This window comes from Cervus canadensis, chromosome 20, assembly GCF_019320065.1.
Source record: "Cervus canadensis isolate Bull #8, Minnesota chromosome 20, ASM1932006v1, whole genome shotgun sequence".
In the NCBI taxonomy this organism is placed as follows: domain Eukaryota; kingdom Metazoa; phylum Chordata; class Mammalia; order Artiodactyla; family Cervidae; genus Cervus; species Cervus canadensis.
In genome coordinates this window covers 12,798,037-12,820,475 of record NC_057405.1, presented here as the reverse complement: position 1 = coordinate 12,820,475, position 22,439 = coordinate 12,798,037, and the positions used below count along the sequence as shown (strand labels likewise).

The following is a 22,439-nucleotide window of genomic DNA, read 5'->3' as shown; positions in this document are numbered from 1 at the left end:
TATGTATTTTGTGATATAATTTCCCATTCCTTATTTTGTTAGTAAAATATTTGGAAAAGGGTATGGGGTTTTGCTAATAAATGTTTATGATTATTTGTGAATATGTACAAATAGCAAGTCAATGAGTAATTTTAGGAGAGCACATGAAGGGACAGTTAAAAGCAATGAAAAATTGGTTTTTCACTCTTAAGCTAATAGTTGTACAAAGTAAAGGGCAGAGGATATGAGAATACCTATATTTTTCAAGGTAAGGCATTTAATTTCACTTTTTATATAGTTATCTTGTATATGAGGGAATAAAGCTTCTTAATACACTTGAGGTGGTTTAGTCATCATTTAAACAGTGTAACTCTCTCTTAGATTTTTTAATGACATTGTATTTTAAAATTGTTTATTTTTGACAAAGAGTTGATCCTGTTTTTAAAGGACCCGTTAGTGGTGGAACTTTCAAGCCCTGGACCATTGACCTCAGCCTTGTTCCTGTTTCTTCACAGCATGAAGGAAACTGAAAGAGGACCACTTTCTCCCAAAGTTCTTTTTAATCAGCTTTGTCAGAAGTGAGTACATCTACCATCTTAATATGAATGATCATGAGTTACGAAGCACTAGTATGCCTATCTGGGCTTCCCTGGGGCTCTGTCAGTTAAGAGTCTGCCTGTGATGCAGGAGACCTGGTTCGATCCCTGGATAGGGAAGATCTCCTAGAGCTTAAATGAGTAGTTTGACACTTCCTGTGACATTGCCGTTATGTCTTGGACTACCAAGAGAAAGGGACTTTCCAGGTGGCTCTAGTGGTAAAGAACCCACCTGCCAATGCAGGAGACATAAGAGATGCAGGTTTGATCCCTGGGTCGGGAAGATCCCCTGGAGAAGGGAATGGCAGCCCACGCCAGTATCCTTTCCTGGAGAATCCCATGGACAACAGGAGCCTGGTGGGCTATAGTCCATAGTGTCAGCGAGGAGTTGGACACGACTGAAAGCTACTTAGCACACATGCATCAAGAGAAAGAGCTAACATTTGTTTAGTTGCAGCTGTGTGCTTTATGTGAATTATGTCTCATAATGCTCTGAAGACGTGATTGTTTTCCCCGATTTTATGTATAAGAAAACTGAGACAGCCAGAAGTTGAGTAGCTTCCCTTGTTTCATGAGAACAAGGCAGGGTTTAAATAGATGTCTGTCCTGACTCAGAAGCCCAGGATGTAATACCATAAAGTGAGAAAATTATAGAATTATAAAATCTAAAAGTGCCGTTATAGATCATCTAGCTTAGTTTTCTTATTTTTTAAGATGAGTTTTGAGGTATGAGAGTTTAAGTAAATTTCCCAAGATATTGCCAATATGGTTTAAAGCAAAAACCCTTGTGTGCCTAGAAATAAATACGTCATAAAGGACCTGGCTTAACTTTAAAGCATTCATTTATTCTTTCATAGAAATTTGAAAAAAAAATATGTGTGTGTATGTATGTATATATGTATATTCCTAGTTTTGTGATATTCTGTGGTGTGTCATGTGCCTTAAGGGTGTCCCCAAATTCTCAAGATAAAAGTTCAGTATCCTGTACTGTGGAGCTTGACACATGTGCTGTCCTTGATGTGTAGCCATTGCTTAATAAACATTAGCTATATTGTTTTCAGTGTCCTGAAGATCTCATCCTCATGGGAACAGTAACCATATTTTGTGGTTCTACTTATAGAAAAAGGAGTAAATTGAACCTTTGAATATATGAATATTGAATATATGTTGTTTCAAGGTGATTTTAAATAATAGTAATATATTGTTGGTAAATGACTTTATTTATTTTTCTTTCCTGTTTTGTTTTTAAATCATAGGGCCCCTGCATTTAAAAGTTTTCAACAACAGGACAGTCAGGAACTCCTTCATTATTTGCTGGATGCAGTGAGGACAGAAGAAACAAAGGTCAGATGTCTCAATGTTTATCACATATACTCTTTAAGAAATTGAAGGAATTTTACCAAAATTTTAATGCACAGTTGAAAGTAATTTGACTGTTTTTTAAACTATTCTGTTTATCCTCCTCCCCTTTTTTGCCCTGCCTACTGCAAGATTATTTTTTTTTATTATTTTACAGCTCTATTATCCTTTATTAGTTTATATACTTTGACTATAAATAACAGAAATTAATTAAAACTAGCTTAAATAAAGAAAAAGGAATCTAATATTCCAGATAATGGGGATATAGGACAGGAAGTTTTTCAGAAATCCAGAAAGTAATCTCCTTTCCCCCGTGGTTTCTCTGGCTCTGTAGATTTTCTTTATGCATGTCTCTGCAGACTGAGTAGCTTCTTTGCTTCCCTGTCTGAAGGGTCGCTCGTAACCGCCACGGCTTGCATGTTGCAGTTCCACGGCTTGCATGTTGCAGTTCCACATGTATAAAGATGAACTGGCTGCTCGTGAATCCTAATTTTAAATTCCCCAAAGAGAGAAACCTCATTGTCCCATGTTGGATTAGAATTCACTTAGGGATTAGAGGATTGGGATCCTAGTCTCCTGAATCAGGGTCTGTTGAATAAAGAAGATCTAGATAGATTTCCCAAACAGTGTTTACTGTAATCCTGTAAATAAATCCCTTAATTTAGTGGCTGTTGGTTGACTCTAATATTAGTTATTTTCACCTTTTTTGGTGGGGTCCTATGCAAATAGGATACAGTTTTTCAGAGAAAATGCCAGACATTAAAGATGTCCAGTATACAGCACATATCCCCCATTTCCTCCTTTCTCACTTGGAGCAGACCCTGCTAATCATTCATCACCGTTCCACTGAGTCAGGATTCAGTCTCAGAATCGTTCTTGACATAGCACTGTGGACAGCCCCTGCCAATCCTAATTGTCATAACAGGTGAAAACCCTGTTTCCTGTTCAAGGGGAATATATTTCTTAATCTATATGTTAATATGCAGTAGAACAACCAGCAGCAAGTGAAGGGCTGATGTGCTTGTGGTAGGTGTTTCTTTTGTTACTAGGAAGGGTGGAGTCTCTTCTTTTTTAATTCTACTTTGTTTGAATTGTACATGACATTGTAGTGTTTCTTTGTTCTGAATGGCCAGTTTTCAGTGAAGAGACAGTAATGGTTCTAATAATTTCTCATAAATTATCTTAAAGAATGAGTTAGTTACCAAACAGTGTATATTACAGTTCTGTCCTTAATTGGCTGTTTATAGGCTATCATATTAAATAAGTTGAATTTCCACTTCATTTTAATGGGACTTCCCTGGTGGCTCAGATTTGGTAAAGCATCCGTCTGCGATGCTGGAGACCTGGGTTCGATCCTTGGGTTGGGAAGATCCCCTGGAGAAGGAAACGACAACCCACTCCAGTACTCTTGCCTGGAAAATCCCATGAACAGAGGAGCCTGGTAGGCTACAGTCCATGGGGTCGCAAAGAGTCGGACACGACTGAGCGACTTTACTTTTTACTCACCTTCTGTTTAAAATCAGGTCTGTCATCTCTGTTAGATTGTGATCTCCTCAAGGAATGGTATTCTATGCGCCTTGCACTTAGTAGGTGCTCATTTAATGTTTGTTCAAGATGTTGTCTGTGTTTACTCTTTAAATGGGCAATTTCATTTATGTATTGAATTGGGAAGAAAACAGTTTCTTAAATGAATTATACTAACTAGTTTTGGGGGGCATTTGCACTTACTTCGAATGTTATAATTTGAATAAACCGTTAAATTGAAGGGTAGTTCTGCATTGTATTTTATCTGTAATTTGTTTTAAAGAAATCAGTTAAGAGTAAGTTTTGGGAACATTAGCACAGTCCCACTGAGCTAATAATTCATTACACTTTCTTAGATCTAGAAACTGATACCAAGAATGGAGATACAAACTTAAGTGTTTCAGACTACCAAACTAATGATCTAATTCTATACAGTACTGCTGATTAAACTTTAATTTTAGGGACTTCGTCTGCGGTTCCACTGCAGGGGATACGAGTTTGATTCCTAGTTGGGGGACTAAGATCCCACATGCTGCACAGTGTGGCCAAAAAAAAAAAAAAAGTTTAATGTTAATGCTTGATCATATCAGTGACTAGTATAAATATACATTTTAAGCTTGCTATTTAAAATGTAACCATAATTATTTCACTATTTGAAAAAGTATTGAATCTGATTTAGTAATTGATATTCTTATTGAAGGGATTAATACAATAAGAATTGATATTCTTTTTGAGGGGATTGATACAAGGTAACAAAGTAGAAAGAGATGCTCTGTGTTAGGAATAGTAAATGCATTTTGACCTTCTGAGCCTACAGATGACACAGCAGTTACTTTAGGATTAATTCAAGCCATCAGTTGCTAGAATGATTTTTTCCTTTTCCCCTGAGATTTAAAGGAATATGTTTACTACATGGTGGTCATGTATCATTGTGAATGGAATTAAAAGTCACCTTTTAACAATGTTTTTCTCTGTTGATATTACAAATAAAACAATAAAATCTATCCTTGTAATTTTTTTTTCTATTTTACTTTTATTGATGGCATTCTTTGTTACAATTATCCTTTTGTCGTAATGATGCGTTGGGATTCACAGTATATTGAACACTCGGGCAGTACAGCAGGAAACATTGGTTTTTGAAAGCTCTTATCTTTCTTCCTCTGCTTGAGGCTTTTAGATGGAGTGGCAGAATTAAAATGTCAGGTCTTGGGTCTGTTCTGTCTGGTAAGCAAGGACGGTCACGCTGGTCGGGCCCAGTGAGCGCCCGGACAGGAGCCGCATTGTCTGGCCTGGGAACGCACAGCTGTTAGTGACTGCTGCTGGAGTCTGTCGCCGCCGTGTGGGCCTGACTGAAGGAAGGCCGCAGCGGCCTGTCTGCCGCCAGACTCCCAGTGAGGGCTCAAACATGGCTGACCTCCTCTCATACTGGCTCACTGAGGGCTTTTTCTTATGACTGTGAAGTGGAGGAATAAATTCGCTCTTGCTGAGTAGGGAGAGAAAAGGGATCATTTGTGGAAAAATTATAAATTTTTTCATATGTGAAATAAAGTCAAATTCACAATAAGGGCTTCTTTTATAGGCAGTCTTTTCTGCTTAGAAATATATGCTTCTTGACTGTTTTTTTCCTTTTAGTTTGAGCTATCACTAAATTAATGGTATTAGTACATTTTTATTGTCAGAGATTTATCACCTTAATCCATTATTAGGTAACATGATTTTAAAGGTAGAATAGGTCTGCTAACTTAAATTATGTGTTTTGCATTCTTATTTTTTATTTATTTATTTATTTTTTATTAGTTGGAGGCTAATTACTTCACAACATTTCAGTGGGTTTTGTCATACATTGATATGAATCAGCCATAGATTTACACGAATTCCCCATCCCGATCCCCCCTCCCACCTCCCTCTCCACCCGATTCCTCTGGGTCTTCCCAGTGCACCAGGCCCGAGCACATTCTTATTTTTAAAAAGAGTTTAACAAGGGGGTTTGAACTGGTTGAACCTTGATACTGCAAATTGATTAATGTGCTGCATTTGTTAGTAGGTCTCTGACCAGTCTTTTTTAGAAATCTAAGTGGTTCAAAGCACAACTCTTAACAATGAAGGTTGTAGATGGACCTAAACCCATTTATTTTTTTCAGCTTGATGAACTACCTTTTAACTAACTTTAACAGTTTTTAGAGCAGAGAATGTAAATTTGTGGTTAGGATACAATAAAAAAAGCAAATGTCTATTAGTTTAAAAGTTAAGAATTTAAACAATTTCGTTGTTTTTACTCTTTTAAAAGAGTGATATTACAGCTTATATATCAGAGTATGGTAAAAGCTCATTAAAAGTCATGTCTGAATTAGTAAAATGTTCAAATTGTAGAATAAATTTATACACTTGTAAGTTGAATTAAAGGTCTTTAGTTGCTAGAGAGACTTTTTACACTTATATCTGTAGATGATATTTATAGGTGTCTATATGGGTATTTATTGGCACCTTTCATTTAACCATTGAATATTTCTCTTGCATGGAATTTGCACCATTCGAATTTGCTTCTTTTAGTTCAGTGTTCTCTTTTCAAGGTATAAAAGTCAAGTTTACCTCAGACAGTATCAAAACTATATCAATTTTCAACTTTATTGAATCTGAATTGGAGATTATTTCAATATTTAATAGCTTTTGGGACACATATTTCAATTTCCTTCACATGTAAGTATATTTTAGGAGTGAGTAACATGGTATGGATTGTTGTATGTTTACTTTTATATCCTACTTTATATATATTTAAATTTTTGAATCTTGCATTAACTTTCAAAATACACTTATAGAGAATAGTGAGCCGTTCTAGGAAATATAATGTGCTGATCATAGGCTAGTTAATAAATAGAACTTACTTTCATAATTATTGGGGAGGACTATTAAAAATAATTATAAAACATATCATACATATAAAAGAACATGTACAAATATAGTTTAAAAATATAGTTTAAAGCATACTATAAATACTATTAGCACTCCTCCCTACCACCACCTCAAGAGTTAAAAAATAGATTATTAGTACCGTAAAAGCTACCTGTTTCTTTTTTTCAAATTCTTCTTCCTCAGCACAGGTAACCACTATTTTGACTTTTACAGAAATCATTCCATAGTTTTGAGAGCTACTTCTGTATGTTTAAACAACATATTGTTTAGTTTCATAAAACTAGGTAACAAGCACAAACTTAACTGCCTTTATTGGATGGTTCTCAAAAGATGAGTTGAGAGAATCTCTGGAACATAGTCTGGCTTTGGCTTCCCAATTTACAAGACCTCTTTCTGGGGAGGTCAGTAGGCAAGGTCATGAATGTGTTCTGAGTCACACCTGTCAAAGTCAAGGTCAATTGACAAGAGATTAGAAAAGACCAGGTACTATTTCTCATCCCAGAAGGCTGGAGACTGCTCCTGAGTTTTCTGCTTCTGAGTTCATCATATCCCACTTCCTGACTCTCAGGAACAGGCCCAAGCAGAACAATTCTGGGGTGGTAATTTGTGTCCTTTCCTGACCAAGGCCACAGAGCAGGGAGGGGGGGGTGTGTAACATTAGCAGCTCATTCCCTCTACATTCTGTCCTCAGAGAAAAACATGGTAGAATGGCAGAAGGGATCTTGGTGTCAACAATATGTCCATCTTGTAAGTCTCACTGCCCCAGTCTAAATTGGTTGCCTCCCACATTAGATAATGTAAGCATCATTCTGAAATTCTTCCTAACTGTCCTCATGGGAATTCCCTTTGACTCTCTTACATGATGCCCCTGCTGTTGCCTGTAAACCACTTTGTTATCTTTCTTTGTTTATGTTCTCATTTGGTGGTGTGTGTATATACATATGTTTATTTTTCCTTTTGATTTTTCAAAAAGTGGCATATACTAATACATGACCCTGTCTTTTTGAGATAACATATTGTAGCAACTTTCCATATCAGAAGATAAAAAGTTTCCTTTTTTAAAAAAAAAAACCTGTTCCTTTATAACCAGTTCTCACTGCTTCCTTATTAATTGTCCCTTATATGTTGTTTCCAATGTTTTTGCCTTTATGAATAATGCTCTGATGAATAATGTATGTGTGTTATTTCGCATGTCTGTAAGTATATCTGTATAAATACAGAAGTGAGCTTTCTGGGTCAAATGATGCATGCATGTGTAATTTTGATAGCTATTACCAACTTGTCCTCCATAGGCATACAGATTTCACTCTGTCAGCAACAGAACATGTTTGGAGAGTGTTTTTCCATAGCCTCACCAAAAGACTGTTGTACCAAACTTTAAGATTTTTGCCAATCTGATAGGTAGAAAATGGTATCTCAGGGTAATTTTAGTGTACATTTTTCTCTTTTTGAATAAAGCCCAATATATTTTCATTTGTTCTTATTTTTTTGCCCATTTTTCTAAAAGGTTTTGATCCTTTGCTGATTTCTAAAAGCTTTTTGTGTACTAGAGAGGAAATATGTTACCAAGTTTATAATTTGTGATATGATTTTGCTTATAATGTGGCAATAGCTTTTTTTTAATGTAATGTTAAACATTTTTTTGTTTTTGAATTTAAAAATCTTAAATTTTTTAAAAAAATTTTTATATGGCTTCTGGATATTGAGTCTTAGTTGAAAAGGCATTTTTACTTCAAGGTTATAAAAGAATTTCCCCATGTTTTCTTCTGGTACTTTTATGATTGACTTTTATCTAAATCTTGATCTATTGAAATTTACCCTATTCCATGATATTTCCATTTTTCCCATTTGGCTATCCTATAATTACCCAAACTATATAGTGTGTTTTCCCCACTAAATTGGTAGCATTCTAATTATACTAATTTTTCATGTTATTTGGGTTTTTTTCTCAACTTGTCCTTGGTTGTGTTTGCTTATATGTTTAAGTACTAGACTTAACCTTTCAGTTATGAAGATTTTAATGCATTTAGTCAGTCATCTCTTCCTACATTTTCCTCCCTGCCCCCAAGTTTTCATTGCTGTTCTTATTTATTTTTCCATATCTAGGTAGAACCTATCTCTCCCTTCAACTTCTCACATTAAAAAAAGAAAAAGAAAACTCTAAAATCTATATACTATTGCCATTTTCACTGGAATTATGTTAAATAAATAAATTGGGTGGAAGGTGAATTGAAATGTTCGTAATGATAGGACTTATCCAAGAACATGCTCTCTGTCTTTCCATTTGGTCAAATTTTCTTTTGTATCTGTCAGTAGTATTCCTCATTTAGATATTACACATTTGTTTAGTTTATTCCTAGTTATTTTATATTTTCAGTTGCTATTATAAATAGTTTATTTTCTTCTATATCTTCTAACAGTTCTGTTTGTGTGAAGGCGATTGACTTCATTATATTTATATACTCCCTATTAAATTCTCATTATTGTAGTAGCTTTTTATTTCATTTAGTTCCTCTGGCTTTTCGAGGTAAAAAGTCATGTCATCTGCAAATAATTTTCTCTCTTTTATATCTCTGAGATTTATTTTTTGTCAAATACATCAGTAAAACTTTAATACAGTGGTAAATAGTAGTAGTGAATGGGGATATCGAGGGATTTGATCTTATTTTTTTCTCAGTGTATATGATGGCTTATATTAATTAATGTTATTAGATGATCTCCCTAATATCCCTGTATTAATAGAATAAAAGCCTCCTGGTCATACTATAATCTTTGTGGGTTTTTTTTAATTGTGCAGCTATATTCTGTTGCTGATATTTTATTTGGAATTTTTTTAAGTGATATTATATTTTGTGTACACTCTTGTCAGCTTTTGGTACCAATATTATGCTTCACGAAGATAATTTGATAGTTTCCCTTTTTGTGTGCCCTGGGACATAGATTTAGTGGAGTCTTTTGTGAAATTATTAGGTCCTGGAGGTTTGTGTAGGGAATATGTAATTCAGTGACTTTAATGATATTTTTTTTTCTTCCTTAAAAGCTGGAAAATTTTCTAATTTTTTTGAATATTATGTTTTTTTTTTTTTCCTGAATTTTCAGATGTAATTACCTAAGGGTTGAGCAAAGTGGTCTCTCATGATTATTTGCAATATCTTTCATTTAGGTAGTGATTCTCCATCTTTGTTATATGTGATGTTATGCTTTACATGCTTATCTTTTTTTTTCATGCTTGTCTTGATTTAGATTAATTGGTGGGTTTATTTATCCCTGCTGCCCAGAAAATCAGCTTTTGATTCGTTTATTTATTCTCTTCCATTTCTACTTTTATCCTCTTAACTCTTTCCATATACTTGTGTTCAGTTTGATGTCCTTTTCTAAATGTATGTTAGTTGCTTAATTCGTTTTTAATTCTTTTCAATCGATTTACATATATAAAGCTGTTCTGAAGAGTGGAAAGTATCTTGGATTCTGACATATAGAGTTTTCTTACTCGCTGCTGCTGCTGCTAAGTCGCTTCAGTCGTGTCTGACTCTGTGCCGACCCCATAGACGGCAGCCCACCAGGCTCCACCATCCCTGGGATTCTCCAGGCAAGAACACTGGAGTGGGTTGCCATTTCCTTCTCCTGTGCATCAAAGTGAAAAGTGAAAGTGAAGTCGCTCAGTCATGTCTGACTCTTCGCGGCCCCATGGACTGCAGCCCACCAGGCTCCTCCGTCCATGGGATTTTCCAGGCAAGAGTACTGGAGTGGGGTGCCATTGCCTTGTCCGCTTACTCTCTGAGAAGATTGCAGTTCGATTTAATTTCTCCTTGGCATGATAATTTTTTAACAAAAGATTTATGTATCATTTTCATATCAAGAAATCGAAGTCAAACAGTAGTTTCACATATATGAAAACCTGTAATTAAGACTTTGCTTACTACTGTTCCCCTCACCCCACTGTTAAAATGTGAATTAGAGAAGATTAAATTTATCCACTAAGAGGGCCGCAATTAGTGTAAAAGATGATAATTTATTAGCTTAAATAAATCTTTATTTTTGGAATATATGTAGTTTTATTCTGAGAGTTTTTCGTGAGGTTAGATCTTTTCTAAACCATATGTAAGAGGTGTAGAACCATAAGCCTGATCATTTACTAAGAGCTGCTGATGACTTGAACACATGATTTTCATTGACAACTAAATTCAAATAAAATAACAATTAAGTTCTGGAGTTGTCTTCTTGTTGTGGACAATATTCTGGGCTTTAGTCATGTATGTGTGTATATATATATGTTTATACATGCATGTGTGTGTGTGTATATATATATGTAAAATAATCTATATGGAGGTCATAGTGACCAGTTTAATAGCTTCTTACGTATTACGACTGTCTTCATAGATAAGAAATTTCATATGGTCTACTTGTTACTTTTGTCCTGATTAAGGAGTAAATCATCTTAGGGACAGAGTGGGGGAGAGGGAGGGAGGAAGCACGAGATGGGGAGAGATGGGGGGCAGAAGAAAAAAGGAGAACTTATTCTAAACCTATAAAAGACAATGGGACTAGGCAGCTTGCTTTTTGTTGACTGAGAAAAATACTTTAAACATAAGAGAGAACCTGTATGTAGGAACCTTGACTTATTTGGGGGAGAATCTGGCAACACAGAATTATTCATGCGTGGAATTTTAGAACTGGAGTAAAGGACACATTTAACTTTCTAAAAATTCAGTCATTTTATTTTACAGACTAGGGGACTGAGATCCAGTGTATGTTGCTGTTTGAAAATCCTCTTTTTAAAGTGGATGAAGCTTGAGTTGATTGTCACTGAAACCAGATTTAGTCACAGGAACACAGAATAATACTTTGAAAGGATACATTCTAGTATAGATTCTTAAGAAATTCTTATTGCTTTGTTTTATAGCGAATACAAGCTGGCATTCTAAAAGCATTTAACAATCCAACTACTAAAACTGCTGATGATGAAACTAGAAAAAAAGTCAAAGGTATGTTGACAGTTTCACTGTTAAAAGTTTTTCCTAGAAGAAAATATTATAAATTTCTTTTTAGCGGGGAATTGGGAGAGGAACTGAACATTATGTGAACTAATTCTCCAAAGTATTGCGAGTTTACTTATTCCTGTAGTGGCAAGATAGTCTAATGGGTCATAGAAAGAAAATGTTAGAATCCATGTGAATTTAAAAAAAAGACAACTAATATCAAATATACAGTTTGACTGATGGCACTTAAGAGAAGTATCCTGTGGGAGATTTGAAAGGTTGTTGAAAGTAGCAACGTCACTTGGAAGTTCACTTTTATCATACTGTGTCATTTTTCATTTGAAGTATGCTTATTAGGTAGTGGATTTATGGATATTGTCTAGTCTTAGCTAGACAAAATGCTCAGTGTTCCAGAGATTCCTTCAAGGAAATCATTATTTAAGAGGATGCTGTTAAGTCAAGTAGACATGTCTACTCCTAGTGTTGACTCATCAGCCAAAATATGAGACAGAAACAATGATTAACTGATCAAAGCTGATCATTTGTAATGATCAGTATTTAAATGTAGGTTTATATCCCATGTATATCCTATTAACAATTTACTGTGTCCTATAAATATATTCTTCCTTGAGGTAGTAACTCATTTTTAGAAAATGTTTAAAAATATTATTTCTTATTTATTTATTCTCTTTTCTAATTCTGTTTTTTATAGCATTATATATAAAGCATGCCTATATAAACAAATATAAATACATTAAGCTTGTATATAACAAAACTTTATGTGCAGTTGAAGGTTCAAGATTTTTAAAAAATAGGTTCTCAAGTATGCTCTGTTCTTTTGTTTTGAGATAGTGCCATCTAGTGCATGTTTAGAATAACTTCGTTTTTTCTTTCACTCCTTTTCAGTTTTGTAATCTTATTTTCAATCTCTTGTACAGTTTTCCTTAATGAAACATCTTAGTTAAACATAACTTCTAAATAGTTAGCATCATAATTAATAGGTATTTCTCGATATGTCCAGATAAAAATCTGCTCTGTCATTCTGTGCTTCAAGTAATGTTTTAAAATTATTTCAGTTGTTTGCATGAAATTTGAGGATAGAGATCCAAAAAGGATGGAAGAGAAATTTGAAAGAGGAGTGAATAGATCTTTAAAATTTTTTAAAAATATATTTTCCTCCATGGTTTACTGTGAGAAATTTCAAACTTCCATTAGGATAGTGTGAAGCCCATGTGCCTGTGTGCCCATAATCATGCTTAAATTACACTTGATTCATGTTTCATCTGTTCTCCCCCAACTCCATATTATTTTGAATCAAAGCATAGGCATCATTTTCTTTTATTTATAAATATATAATATATAATATAAATGGAATAAATTTAACATTTTTATGTAACAGGAGTTAAATATATAGCTAAGTTATTAATTTCCATGTTAGTTCTTTATTCTTTGTGGTGTTTACTTATCTTTTACTACTCTTGTTGTTTCCATAGTTATGGTCCTGGCATTTGTAGCCCTAAATCATAATCTGTTTTTCTCATCCCTCTGTCTGCCTCTAGGTTAGGCACGGAGGCTTTTTAAAGGGTTTAGTGGGAGCAGTTGAGTGTGGTATGAATAGTGGTGATTACTTATTTTACTTCTTAAAGTTTAAGAACAGTCAGTTTGTTATTTATTTGAGACTACAGTAAAATATATTATTAAATATGGTCCCAGGTTATTCAGATTTCTTTTGATTCAACAGAAAAAAAGCCTGTTACATTGTTAGGTTGATGGTTGCTATGTTTTTTGCATTAAAAGTATTATTTTTACAGCATATGGAAGAGAAGGTGTGAAAATGAACTTCATAGATCGTATCTTTATTGGTGAATTAACTAGCACGGTCATGTGTGAAGAATGTGCAAATGTAGGTACTTTGGAATTCACTTCAACACGGACTAGATTATAGTCGCATTGTTTTTATTGTTTTCTTTCACATGTAATCATCAGCAGTCATTTTTATTTGTGACAGATGACTACGTAGTAGTTTTTGAAAGTCTTTTAAAAATATATCCTTCACTGCTAGAAAATAAACATAATATGTAATTTTTTAAAGTAAATGTTATCTAAATTTTCCTCCTGACACACCTGTGAAGTTCATTTAGCCTATTTTAGTATGATCCTATGTGCTAGCTACTCATTTGGATTGAAAATGAAAGAGAAACTTCTGTGAAGAGAGTAACTACATTAATATCATTATGCATTGCCCTAAATTGTAATCCCAATGGAAATAATTCAGTGTAGTACCATAATTAGGCTGATCTTCTTTAAAAGTTTACATTTATATGACTTGTTGAATTTTTTTTTAAAAAGCAGACCTGACTCATCTTTGAATTTAGTGATAATTTCATTTTGAATGCCGTCTGTACTGTAACAGCTCCTTGAGGACTGTATAAGTTTTTACAGGTTTTTCAGTTGCTTGGTAAGGAGTAATTCTGGAACTGTATGGCATATAATAGGTTTAAACTTCTGTCAGATTTTAATCATAAAAGAGAGAGTCTTTATATCTGCCTTCCTATCCCAGATTGTAGAGTACATTTCCTCCCTAATCTTATAAAATCAGGATTATATATCGTATCTCCTTCAAGCCTGTCATAGGGAAGCACAGAATGTGTCATCATGATATTATGGTTGACCCTTGAACAGCATGGGTTTGAATGGCATGGGTTTGAACTGCAAGGGCTCACTTATACACACATTTTTTCAATAAATACTGCTTAAGTCCTACACAATCTGCATCTGGTTGAATCTGCGGACACAGAATCCCAGATACAAAGTGCCAACTGTGAAGTTGTGAAGCTCTCATTTTTGACTATTCAGTGGGATGGGGGTCACCGTTCTTAACCCCCGCATTGTTCAATAGTCAACTCCGCTTAGGTTTCTAATATAGTCAACACAGAAGTTGATTTCTTTTTTCACAAACTATACAGTATCTTTTAAAATAGAATTATCCTGAAGAATCTTCAAAACACAGTCAAGTTCTCTGGCTTTTTCTTAACATTTCATATTTTGTTTATGTTATGGCCCCAATTTCACCAAAAATATGCTTATAAGTTAATCAGTTTTATTAAACACAGTTTATTTTAAAAGTTACTTTAAATATTCCACATTAGCCATATTAACAGTATTATAAAATTCAACTGTGTTGCATTTACTGAAGCTTTGGAATATCTTATTTTGATTAACCATATATGTGTTGCCATGGGGTCACAAAGAGTTGGATGCGACTGAACAACAAATGTGTTGCTATACCCAGTTAAATTACTGTTTCCTCCAGGAATGCTTTTTAACTTAAGATTTTAAGTTTCCTGGGAAGTTTGATTTCTTTAAGACTTTACAAAACTATATTGTCTACATTAGAATTCTAACTGAAGTTCCCAATGTGTTTTCTTTTTAAGATCTCGACGGTGAAAGATCCTTTTATTGATATTTCACTTCCTATAATAGAAGAAAGGGTAAGGAGAAAAACCTTAAGTCTTTTTGTGAAGGACATTTATAAATTCATAACATAGGCATTTTTGAATGTATTATCAGGCATCTGAGAGTCATTACTCTTTATATATAGTAATTGAGTTTGCGCAGCGTATTTGATGTTAGAGTTTGTATATGTAGAGTGATATAGTTCCTAATCTCAAGGAATTTAAACCCTTATGCTTTATATTTTAAGAATTAACATTTAGGAAATTATATTTCAAGTGTTACAAATATTAAAAAGTAGATGATACACAATTTATTTCCTAAAGAAATTTTGTATTATGTACATGCTATCTATATAGGTTTCAAAACCTGTACTTTTGGGAAGAATAAGTAAATATGGAAGTTTACAAGAGACAGATAATGGTCAGTACAGTGGCACTATTACTGTAGAAAATACTCATCAACCCAGAGCCATCAGGAAGCATTCTTCATCTAAAGATATGGTAAGATTATATGCATTCGTGAAACATCCTGCTTTTTGAAACACTGTATTAAGAAAAATTTTTAAAGTATACAAAAATAGAGAAAAAGGTATAATAACCCCCATGTACCCATTTCTCAGTGTCATGATTGTCATCTCACAGCTAGTCATGTTTTATCTGTCTGTCCCACATTTTCCTCCTCCTCATCCTAGATTATTTTGAAATAAATCCCAACATATATCTAAATGTATTTCTCTAAAAGATGCTTTTTAAAGACATAACCATTGTATCATTATTGTACCTAAAAATATTTAAAACTTAATAGGACAAACATCTAGTCATAATTTTAATTTCTGTAATTGTCTCATAAAATATTTGTTTTTGCTTTTTCAAGCATATTTGAATTTAGGATCTTAAAAAGATCTATATATTCCCATGTCTCTTAAATGTCTTTTAATCCACAGATTCCACCTTTTTTTTTTTTTGCAATTTATTTGTTGAAGATCATTTTTTTTCAGCAGTCTCACCTTCCTACATCAATAGTGATTCATTTTGCATATTGTGGTAGTTCATTTTGCATGCAGTAATTCATCTACATGTCCTTAAGAGATGCCTCTGTTCCCTTTGTTTCCTCTCTGAGGCAGTTAGAACTAAAGGCCTCAATAGGTTCAAGTCTGACTATTTAATTTTTTGCAAGAAAACTTTTTCAAGTGATGGTATGTATTTCCATCAGGAGGTGCATATCATGTTTGATATTTCTTTACCTATGATGTTATCAGTAATTGATGACCATTATCTGACCCACTGTTCCACCAGGGACATACGTGATTAATGAATAAAGCCATATAAATTTAAAGACATCCATTTGAATTTGCACCTTGTTAAAAAAAAAAAGCAAAACTTTTTTACATGATATGATTTATACTAACTTGGCAAATTGATGTATTACCAGATTTAACTTACTCTGTTCAAAAGTCCTTTAAGGGGCAAAACTACAGAGATTGTGCAGAGGTTTACACTTGAGAAGTCCCCAGCATCGTGCTATTCCACAAAAGTCCTGTTCCCCCTCCATAAATAGGTAACCATTAAGTTGGTTCCTTGTGTAAAAGTTTATTTTTAAATTAGAGCTTTTTGTTAGCATACTGTTCATTGTAGTTCGGGTAGATTTAGGAAATGGATTTCAGAGGTACTAGAAATAGTATTTTAATAATTGTGAAATGTTTAGATAAGACTTACTAGCATTTATTTTCAGTAAGGTCACAAGATTCTTTTCTCTGAAAACACTATCAACTTACAGAATCAACTAATTCATGGCAGAAACTGTACAAGAAAATCATCAGCTGGAGAAGATAAAGCTGCTGTCATATACCAGAGAAGTGAAAGCCTTGAGGTGAATAGAGACTCTTCATTGTTTGCAAGCACCATGAACACCGAGCCGGCTCTGACTGACAGCCCCACCGATGGCAGTGAGGAAGAAGACAGCCTTTCTGAAAGCAGCGTCGATGCTGACAGCGAGGCTTCGGAGTCTGAGAGTGCTCCGAAACAGACTTTGTTGTTGAGGTCCAGAAGCGGATACCACACGCACACAAATGGACACCCTCACTGCCCGTCCCAGAGTGAACCACTCGCTAGGGAGGGCGGCCGTGCTGATGAGGGAGTGGCTGAAGCTGTTTCTGAACTTCACTTGAGCAGCACGATGATTCGAGCTAGGGATTTTGACAGAGAAAGTCAGCCACTAAGTGTTTCAAATAATTTGTGTTTTTCAGAGGACAAGCATGTGGTGTCTCAGAGCCCCCAAAATGCTTTTCAGACCCTTTCTCAGAGCTATGTAACCACTTCTAAGGAATGTTCGCTTCAGTCTTGTCTCTATCACTTTACCTCTGTGGAGTTGCTGATGGGGAATAACAGGCTTCTGTGTGAGAAGTGTACTGGGAAGAAACAGCAGTGCCAGAAGGAAGCCACTTCCGCAGGTAAGTATTTAGCTTATTATTATTTTTTTTAAGTATTCATGGATTATCTGATAATCAGTGACTAGCGGGTTATAGATCCCACATGGAGGAACCTAAGAACCTGTCACCATACATTAGCTGCTTGGAGTCGGGAGTTGTCTTATTCATATTTGTACCTTAGCACTGAAGACAAGGACTGGGCAGGGGAAATTTTCAATAGAATTTTGTCCAAATAAATCGAAGAACAGGATGTATCCATCTCTGCCTTGAAAGTGCAAATCCACATAATCTTATTTCAGGAAACTAGCTCTCTGAAGTCTTTCCAGGAATAATTTCTGTAAAACTTAATTGCAACACCAGTGAGATTAATGTCTTTCACAAAAGTCATATCATGAGATATAAATTTGGAGATTTTAAGTATTATTATTATATATTAATATATAATATTTATATATATTATATTATATTATATGTAATTTATATTATATATACTATAATATATAATAAATATATAAATATATATTTATAGATAGTAAATATATAAAAATAAATATATATAATATAATATATAATAAATATAATATATAACTATATATTATATTATTATATATTATAAAGCTAGCTATCTATGAACTATGTTTTGTTGACAAGAGAAAAGTAGAAAGGGTTGATTTGTCAAGTACGAAATTTTTGGTGTACCTCTAGCCTTGATTAAATGAAGAAAAAATTCTGATTCTTAATGACTGTTTTAAAATGTAGGTTTTATTATTCGGGTATAATGAGCCTAACAGATGAGATGATTGCCACTGAAGAGGTAGTTTATTACTTCAGTGTGGTTCCCAGGAGGAGGGGACACACTAAGACCTGCCACCCAGGGCCACAGGGGAAGCACCAGGGCTGGTCAGGAGACGGAGGCAGCGGGGGGACGTGCAGGCCAGTGCCTTCATGGTGGTTGCCGAGGGGAGGAATGGGTGAAGCCGGGTAGGAGGGTTTAGAAGTGAATAATTTCTGGGCTCTGAGGTATAGGGGCTGTCTCTAGTGGTCTGGTACCTGGCGCTGGTGTGAGTAGGGCAGGTGAATGGTGACCTAGAGTATCAGGGCCCAGTAAAGGAGGCGGTTGGGTAAGGGCTTTGGAAATACATATGAAAGGCACACTTAATTTGTTTACTATCTAGGAATTAGCTAGCTCTGGAAAAGGCCCTTTCCAGTGTCAGCAAGGCCCCAGATGTGAAAGCATCAGAATGAAAATGATTAATACATTAAAATTAATGTCTAGATGGGAGAGGAAGAAATGCCAGCTTATACTAATCCAAGTTAAATATGCAATTGGCCATATTCAAATCCTATCACAAGTCTTTTCTAACAACCTCTTGTTTTTTTTATTAATTTATTAATTTATTTTTAATTGGAGGATAATGGCTTTATAATGTTCTGTTGGTTTCTGCCATACATCAACATGAATCAGACATAGATATACATTTGTCCCTTGGCTCTTAAACCTCACTCCACCTCCCATCCCGTCCCACCCCTCTGCATTGTCACAGAGCCCCAGGTTGAGTTCCCTGCATCATAGAGCAAATTCCCACTGGCTAGCTGTTTTACATATGTAACAGCCTTTTATGGAAATGTCCCATCGTTCCCATGATATGTGATCTCCTTTCACTGCAGTGAGTAATGACCCCGTTTTTTCAACTACAGGTATGTTTCTGGTGGTGTTTGACTGGAAGGCATTGACATAAGTCACGTCTGGTCTGTCAGCTTTCCAGCTTCCAGAGTTGTGTTGCAACTGTCACCTCCCCTATTCTTTGTCCTTATAAGTGTGTGCCTTAAAAAAAAAAATTCCTTTCATATTATTGGAGTTTTAGGATTGAGTTGAGGCTCCCAGTAATCAGAAGTCTAATTTCTTTTTTTAACATTTTCAAAAATGTGGTATAATGCTTCTATTTAAATGTTTACTGTACTATATGGGCAATAATGTATAAGATGTTATTTATAAATAAATTTATTATATTGTATGTTATGCAGAAAAGAAAGCAGAAGGGGTTTATACTAATGCCAGGAAGCAATTGCTCATTTCTGCTGTTCCAGCTATCCTGATTCTCCATCTTAAAAGATTTCATCAGGTAAATTCTCTTTAGTAGCCCTATACATGTTTTCATCATATGTTTTGCAGAGCCCTTAGTCTTATAAGGCTTCCCAGGTGGTACAGTGGTAAGGTATCCACCAGCTAATGCAGGAGATGCAAGAGACACGGTTTGATCCCTGGGTCAAGAAGATCCCCGGAGGAGGAAATGGCAGCCCCCTCCAGTATTCTTGCCTAGAAAATTCCATAGACAGAGGAGTCTGGCAGGCTACAGTTCATGGGTCGCAAAGAGCTGGACACAACTGAACAACTCAGCATACACACACAAGTCTTGTACTGTCAAAGATTAGACAGTAATTTATTGAATTTAAAATTTTTCTTGTGAGATTTACCTCTTTCAGCTATGATAGCTTATAAGACTTTTCTAAATAAGATTGTCTAATTCACAATATTTGAAGATTTAGCTGGTATGGTAGGAACCTCAGTGGTGTGTGTGTGTGAGAGAGAGAGTGTGTGTAGGTTTGTGTCAGTGGAAAATAGAATTTTTAAGGAACTCTTAGAAGCAGGGAAAAAACAAGGTACACACAGCTTTCTGAGGTCTTATCCCAATGGAGAAGAATGCCTGGGCTGAGTGTGTTTGGCTGGGACTAATTGTAAAAAGGGCTACAAGGCAGACCTCATTTTTCTAGGACTTTAGTGGGAGAGAACCTATTTTTAAAAGTTCTTCTCCAGTTGGTTATACTTTAATGTCTTATCTCTCTCTCTCTCTTTTTTTTTTTTTGCATTTGATAAAATGACTTTAAAGTTTCTCCAGAAGAAACTTTAGTAATTAAGTACTGTGGTCAGAATTGTCAGTAAATTTGAGTACAATTTAAAGTCTGTTGATAACGATACAGGATGAATCTCAAATCAGTTGGGAAGGAGGCTAGGTTATTCTCTAAAGGACTTAAGAAAGGTGTTTGAAATAAAAATTTAGAGCTTCCTTCTAGAACATATATGTTGATATCAGTACTATTTTTAGACAGATTTTTTAAAATTGTATGAAACATTATTGAAAGACTAGAAGAAAACTTCAGGAAAATTACTAACCTTATCCTTGTGTGAATAATTTTCTAAATATAAAACCCTTGAAAGAAATCTCAAGAGATGGAAAGCTTTGATGATATATCTGCAACATTTCAGGTGGGCCACAGATGGACTGGAAGAGATTTTTCTGTGTATCTCCATCCCTACCCACAGAAATTAGATGAAGTTCGTGATTTTCTATAGCCAGCGTTACAGAAACTCTGTGGACATGGCCATGGAAAGCGGAAGCAAATGTGTTGTGTCTCATTGCAGTACATCAGAATGCTAAATGGAAGGTGTATATCTGCAGGGACTTGGTGTGAACTTGCTAGGGTCATGCCGGATTTGAGAATGATATACCACGGTTATTTTATATTTGGTACTTGCATCCCTTTTAGGAACAACCTACAGAAGGAATTCATGCCCTTACAGGGAAATTTTTATAGACGTCTAGGTCCCTTCTTGATCTCAGGCTAGATGTAATGTCTGCAAAGCCACATTCTCATTCCCTGGAACTGTGAAATAGAGGGATCAGAATCTCTAAGCAGTGTCTCTGCTTCTAGCTTTCTTGTGTCCCTGAAAACCTATTTCCCCATACTAATTTTAGAGTTCTATATTAGAAACATCCACAGTACCTGAGAGATCTCAACAAGATAGAGCTCTTTGTCATAAATGTAGCAAGTGATTAATATTGAAAATAAATAAAGAGCTCTTAAAGATCAATAAGAAAAAGATCAAGACTCTAATAGTAAAATGGTAAAGAACATGAATTGACAGTTCATAGAAGAAGTAAAAAATTCCAAGAAAATGTGAAAGGAAGTTCCATTCTTTCTGGCAAAACAAATGCAAAATACAATGACAGTGAGATTCCCCTTTTAGCCTGTCCAAAATGGCAAAGATTATAACAGTGTTGATAGAAGTCTCTTTTCTTAAGGTTTAATTTTTCAACAGCAAAGTACTTTTTGGGGAGGAACTTAAGCCTGACATGATCTCAGACATTGCTGTTATCAGCCGGTTTATAGATGTCACCTGATAAGAAAAAAAGGAGGCATACAAATTGAATACAGATTAATTTTTCCTGACATATGACGTCATAATTTCATGTATGATATCAGGTTAAGACTCCTAAAGATGACTTGAAAATACAAATCACTGGCAATATTTTGGTCAAAAAATAAGTTTGTTTTTTTTCCTTTAAAGAAAGATAAGAAATAGGCAATGATCTGTAGTAAGTGTTATGTAATTAGTGTGCAAATAAAAAGACTAGTCATTGAAGTAAGTCATGAAAGCTTTTCATGAAAGGTTGCATATGTATTAATTTTGTCTACCCAAACATCTCAGATTCAAGTATCTTCTTATTCTAAAGAGAGTCCATTTTTATTTTTGAGTTTCCTATCCAATATATTTGATGGTCTGTCAGGAAATTTTTATTATTACTTAGTGCAGATATACATTTTTCAAGGCCTGCCTTTGGATACTAAAAATAGAGAAAGAAGTAGAGTTTCTTAATCAACATGAGGATTCATTTTGATTTATATAATATATAATGTTTACTTTTATTGATAAAATTATTTGAGTGTTCTGGCTTTTTTCTTTTTAATGAATGAGTATCACTGAGTTTTAGAACTGAAAATGAGCTAATCTCACCCATTGATACCCATTTGCTGCCTTGCTCTAGATAAGGTTGTCTAGAGTCAGGTTAACTGTTAACCAGTCATTCAGTCAGGCCTGTAACAGCAGACTCCTGACTCCTGAAGAGTCTGAGTTGAGTACATTTTTAGGTAGCATATGTGTCAATAGCTTAGCTTTAATCACATTGAGTTTATTTTTCAGTGTTGAAATGCACAGTGAAAGTAATTATTTTTATATTGTCTGTGGTAAAAATACCCATGTAAATGAGTGATCTTTGCAATAAGTCGATGAAACCTAATTGAGAACTTGGTCATATATCAGTTTTGAATTGTTGATGTTTTAATAGCTATGAAGAGATGAACTTTTTGGATTTCTCTTTTGGTTTTAATTAAAATTAACAAACCCAATGATCTATAAACTTAGTTTGT

At 34.6% G+C, this 22,439-nt stretch overlaps 1 protein-coding gene across 5 annotated transcripts in view; it reads left to right on the top strand.

Annotated features, from left to right (window-relative positions):
• The window catches only part of USP45 (ubiquitin specific peptidase 45), a 52,332-nt gene that overhangs the window by 25,219 nt on the left and 4,674 nt on the right, over nucleotides 1–22,439 (top strand). For 2 of the 5 annotated variants that reach the window (XM_043439387.1, XM_043439386.1), the window contains exons 8-15: nucleotides 427–557; nucleotides 1,832–1,919; nucleotides 11,272–11,353; nucleotides 13,159–13,250; nucleotides 14,782–14,838; nucleotides 15,160–15,303; nucleotides 16,580–17,252; nucleotides 19,257–19,354. In XM_043439387.1, the coding sequence (XP_043295322.1) occupies nucleotides 427–557; nucleotides 1,832–1,919; nucleotides 11,272–11,353; nucleotides 13,159–13,250; nucleotides 14,782–14,838; nucleotides 15,160–15,303; nucleotides 16,580–17,252; nucleotides 19,257–19,354 (1,365 nt within the window). Of the gene's footprint in view, nucleotides 1–406; nucleotides 558–1,831; nucleotides 1,920–11,271; nucleotides 11,354–13,158; nucleotides 13,251–14,781; nucleotides 14,839–15,159; nucleotides 15,304–16,579; nucleotides 17,253–19,256; nucleotides 19,355–22,439 lie in introns of those variants that run through there. The other 3 variants (XM_043439388.1, XM_043439389.1, XM_043439390.1) reach the window with 3 other exon arrangements.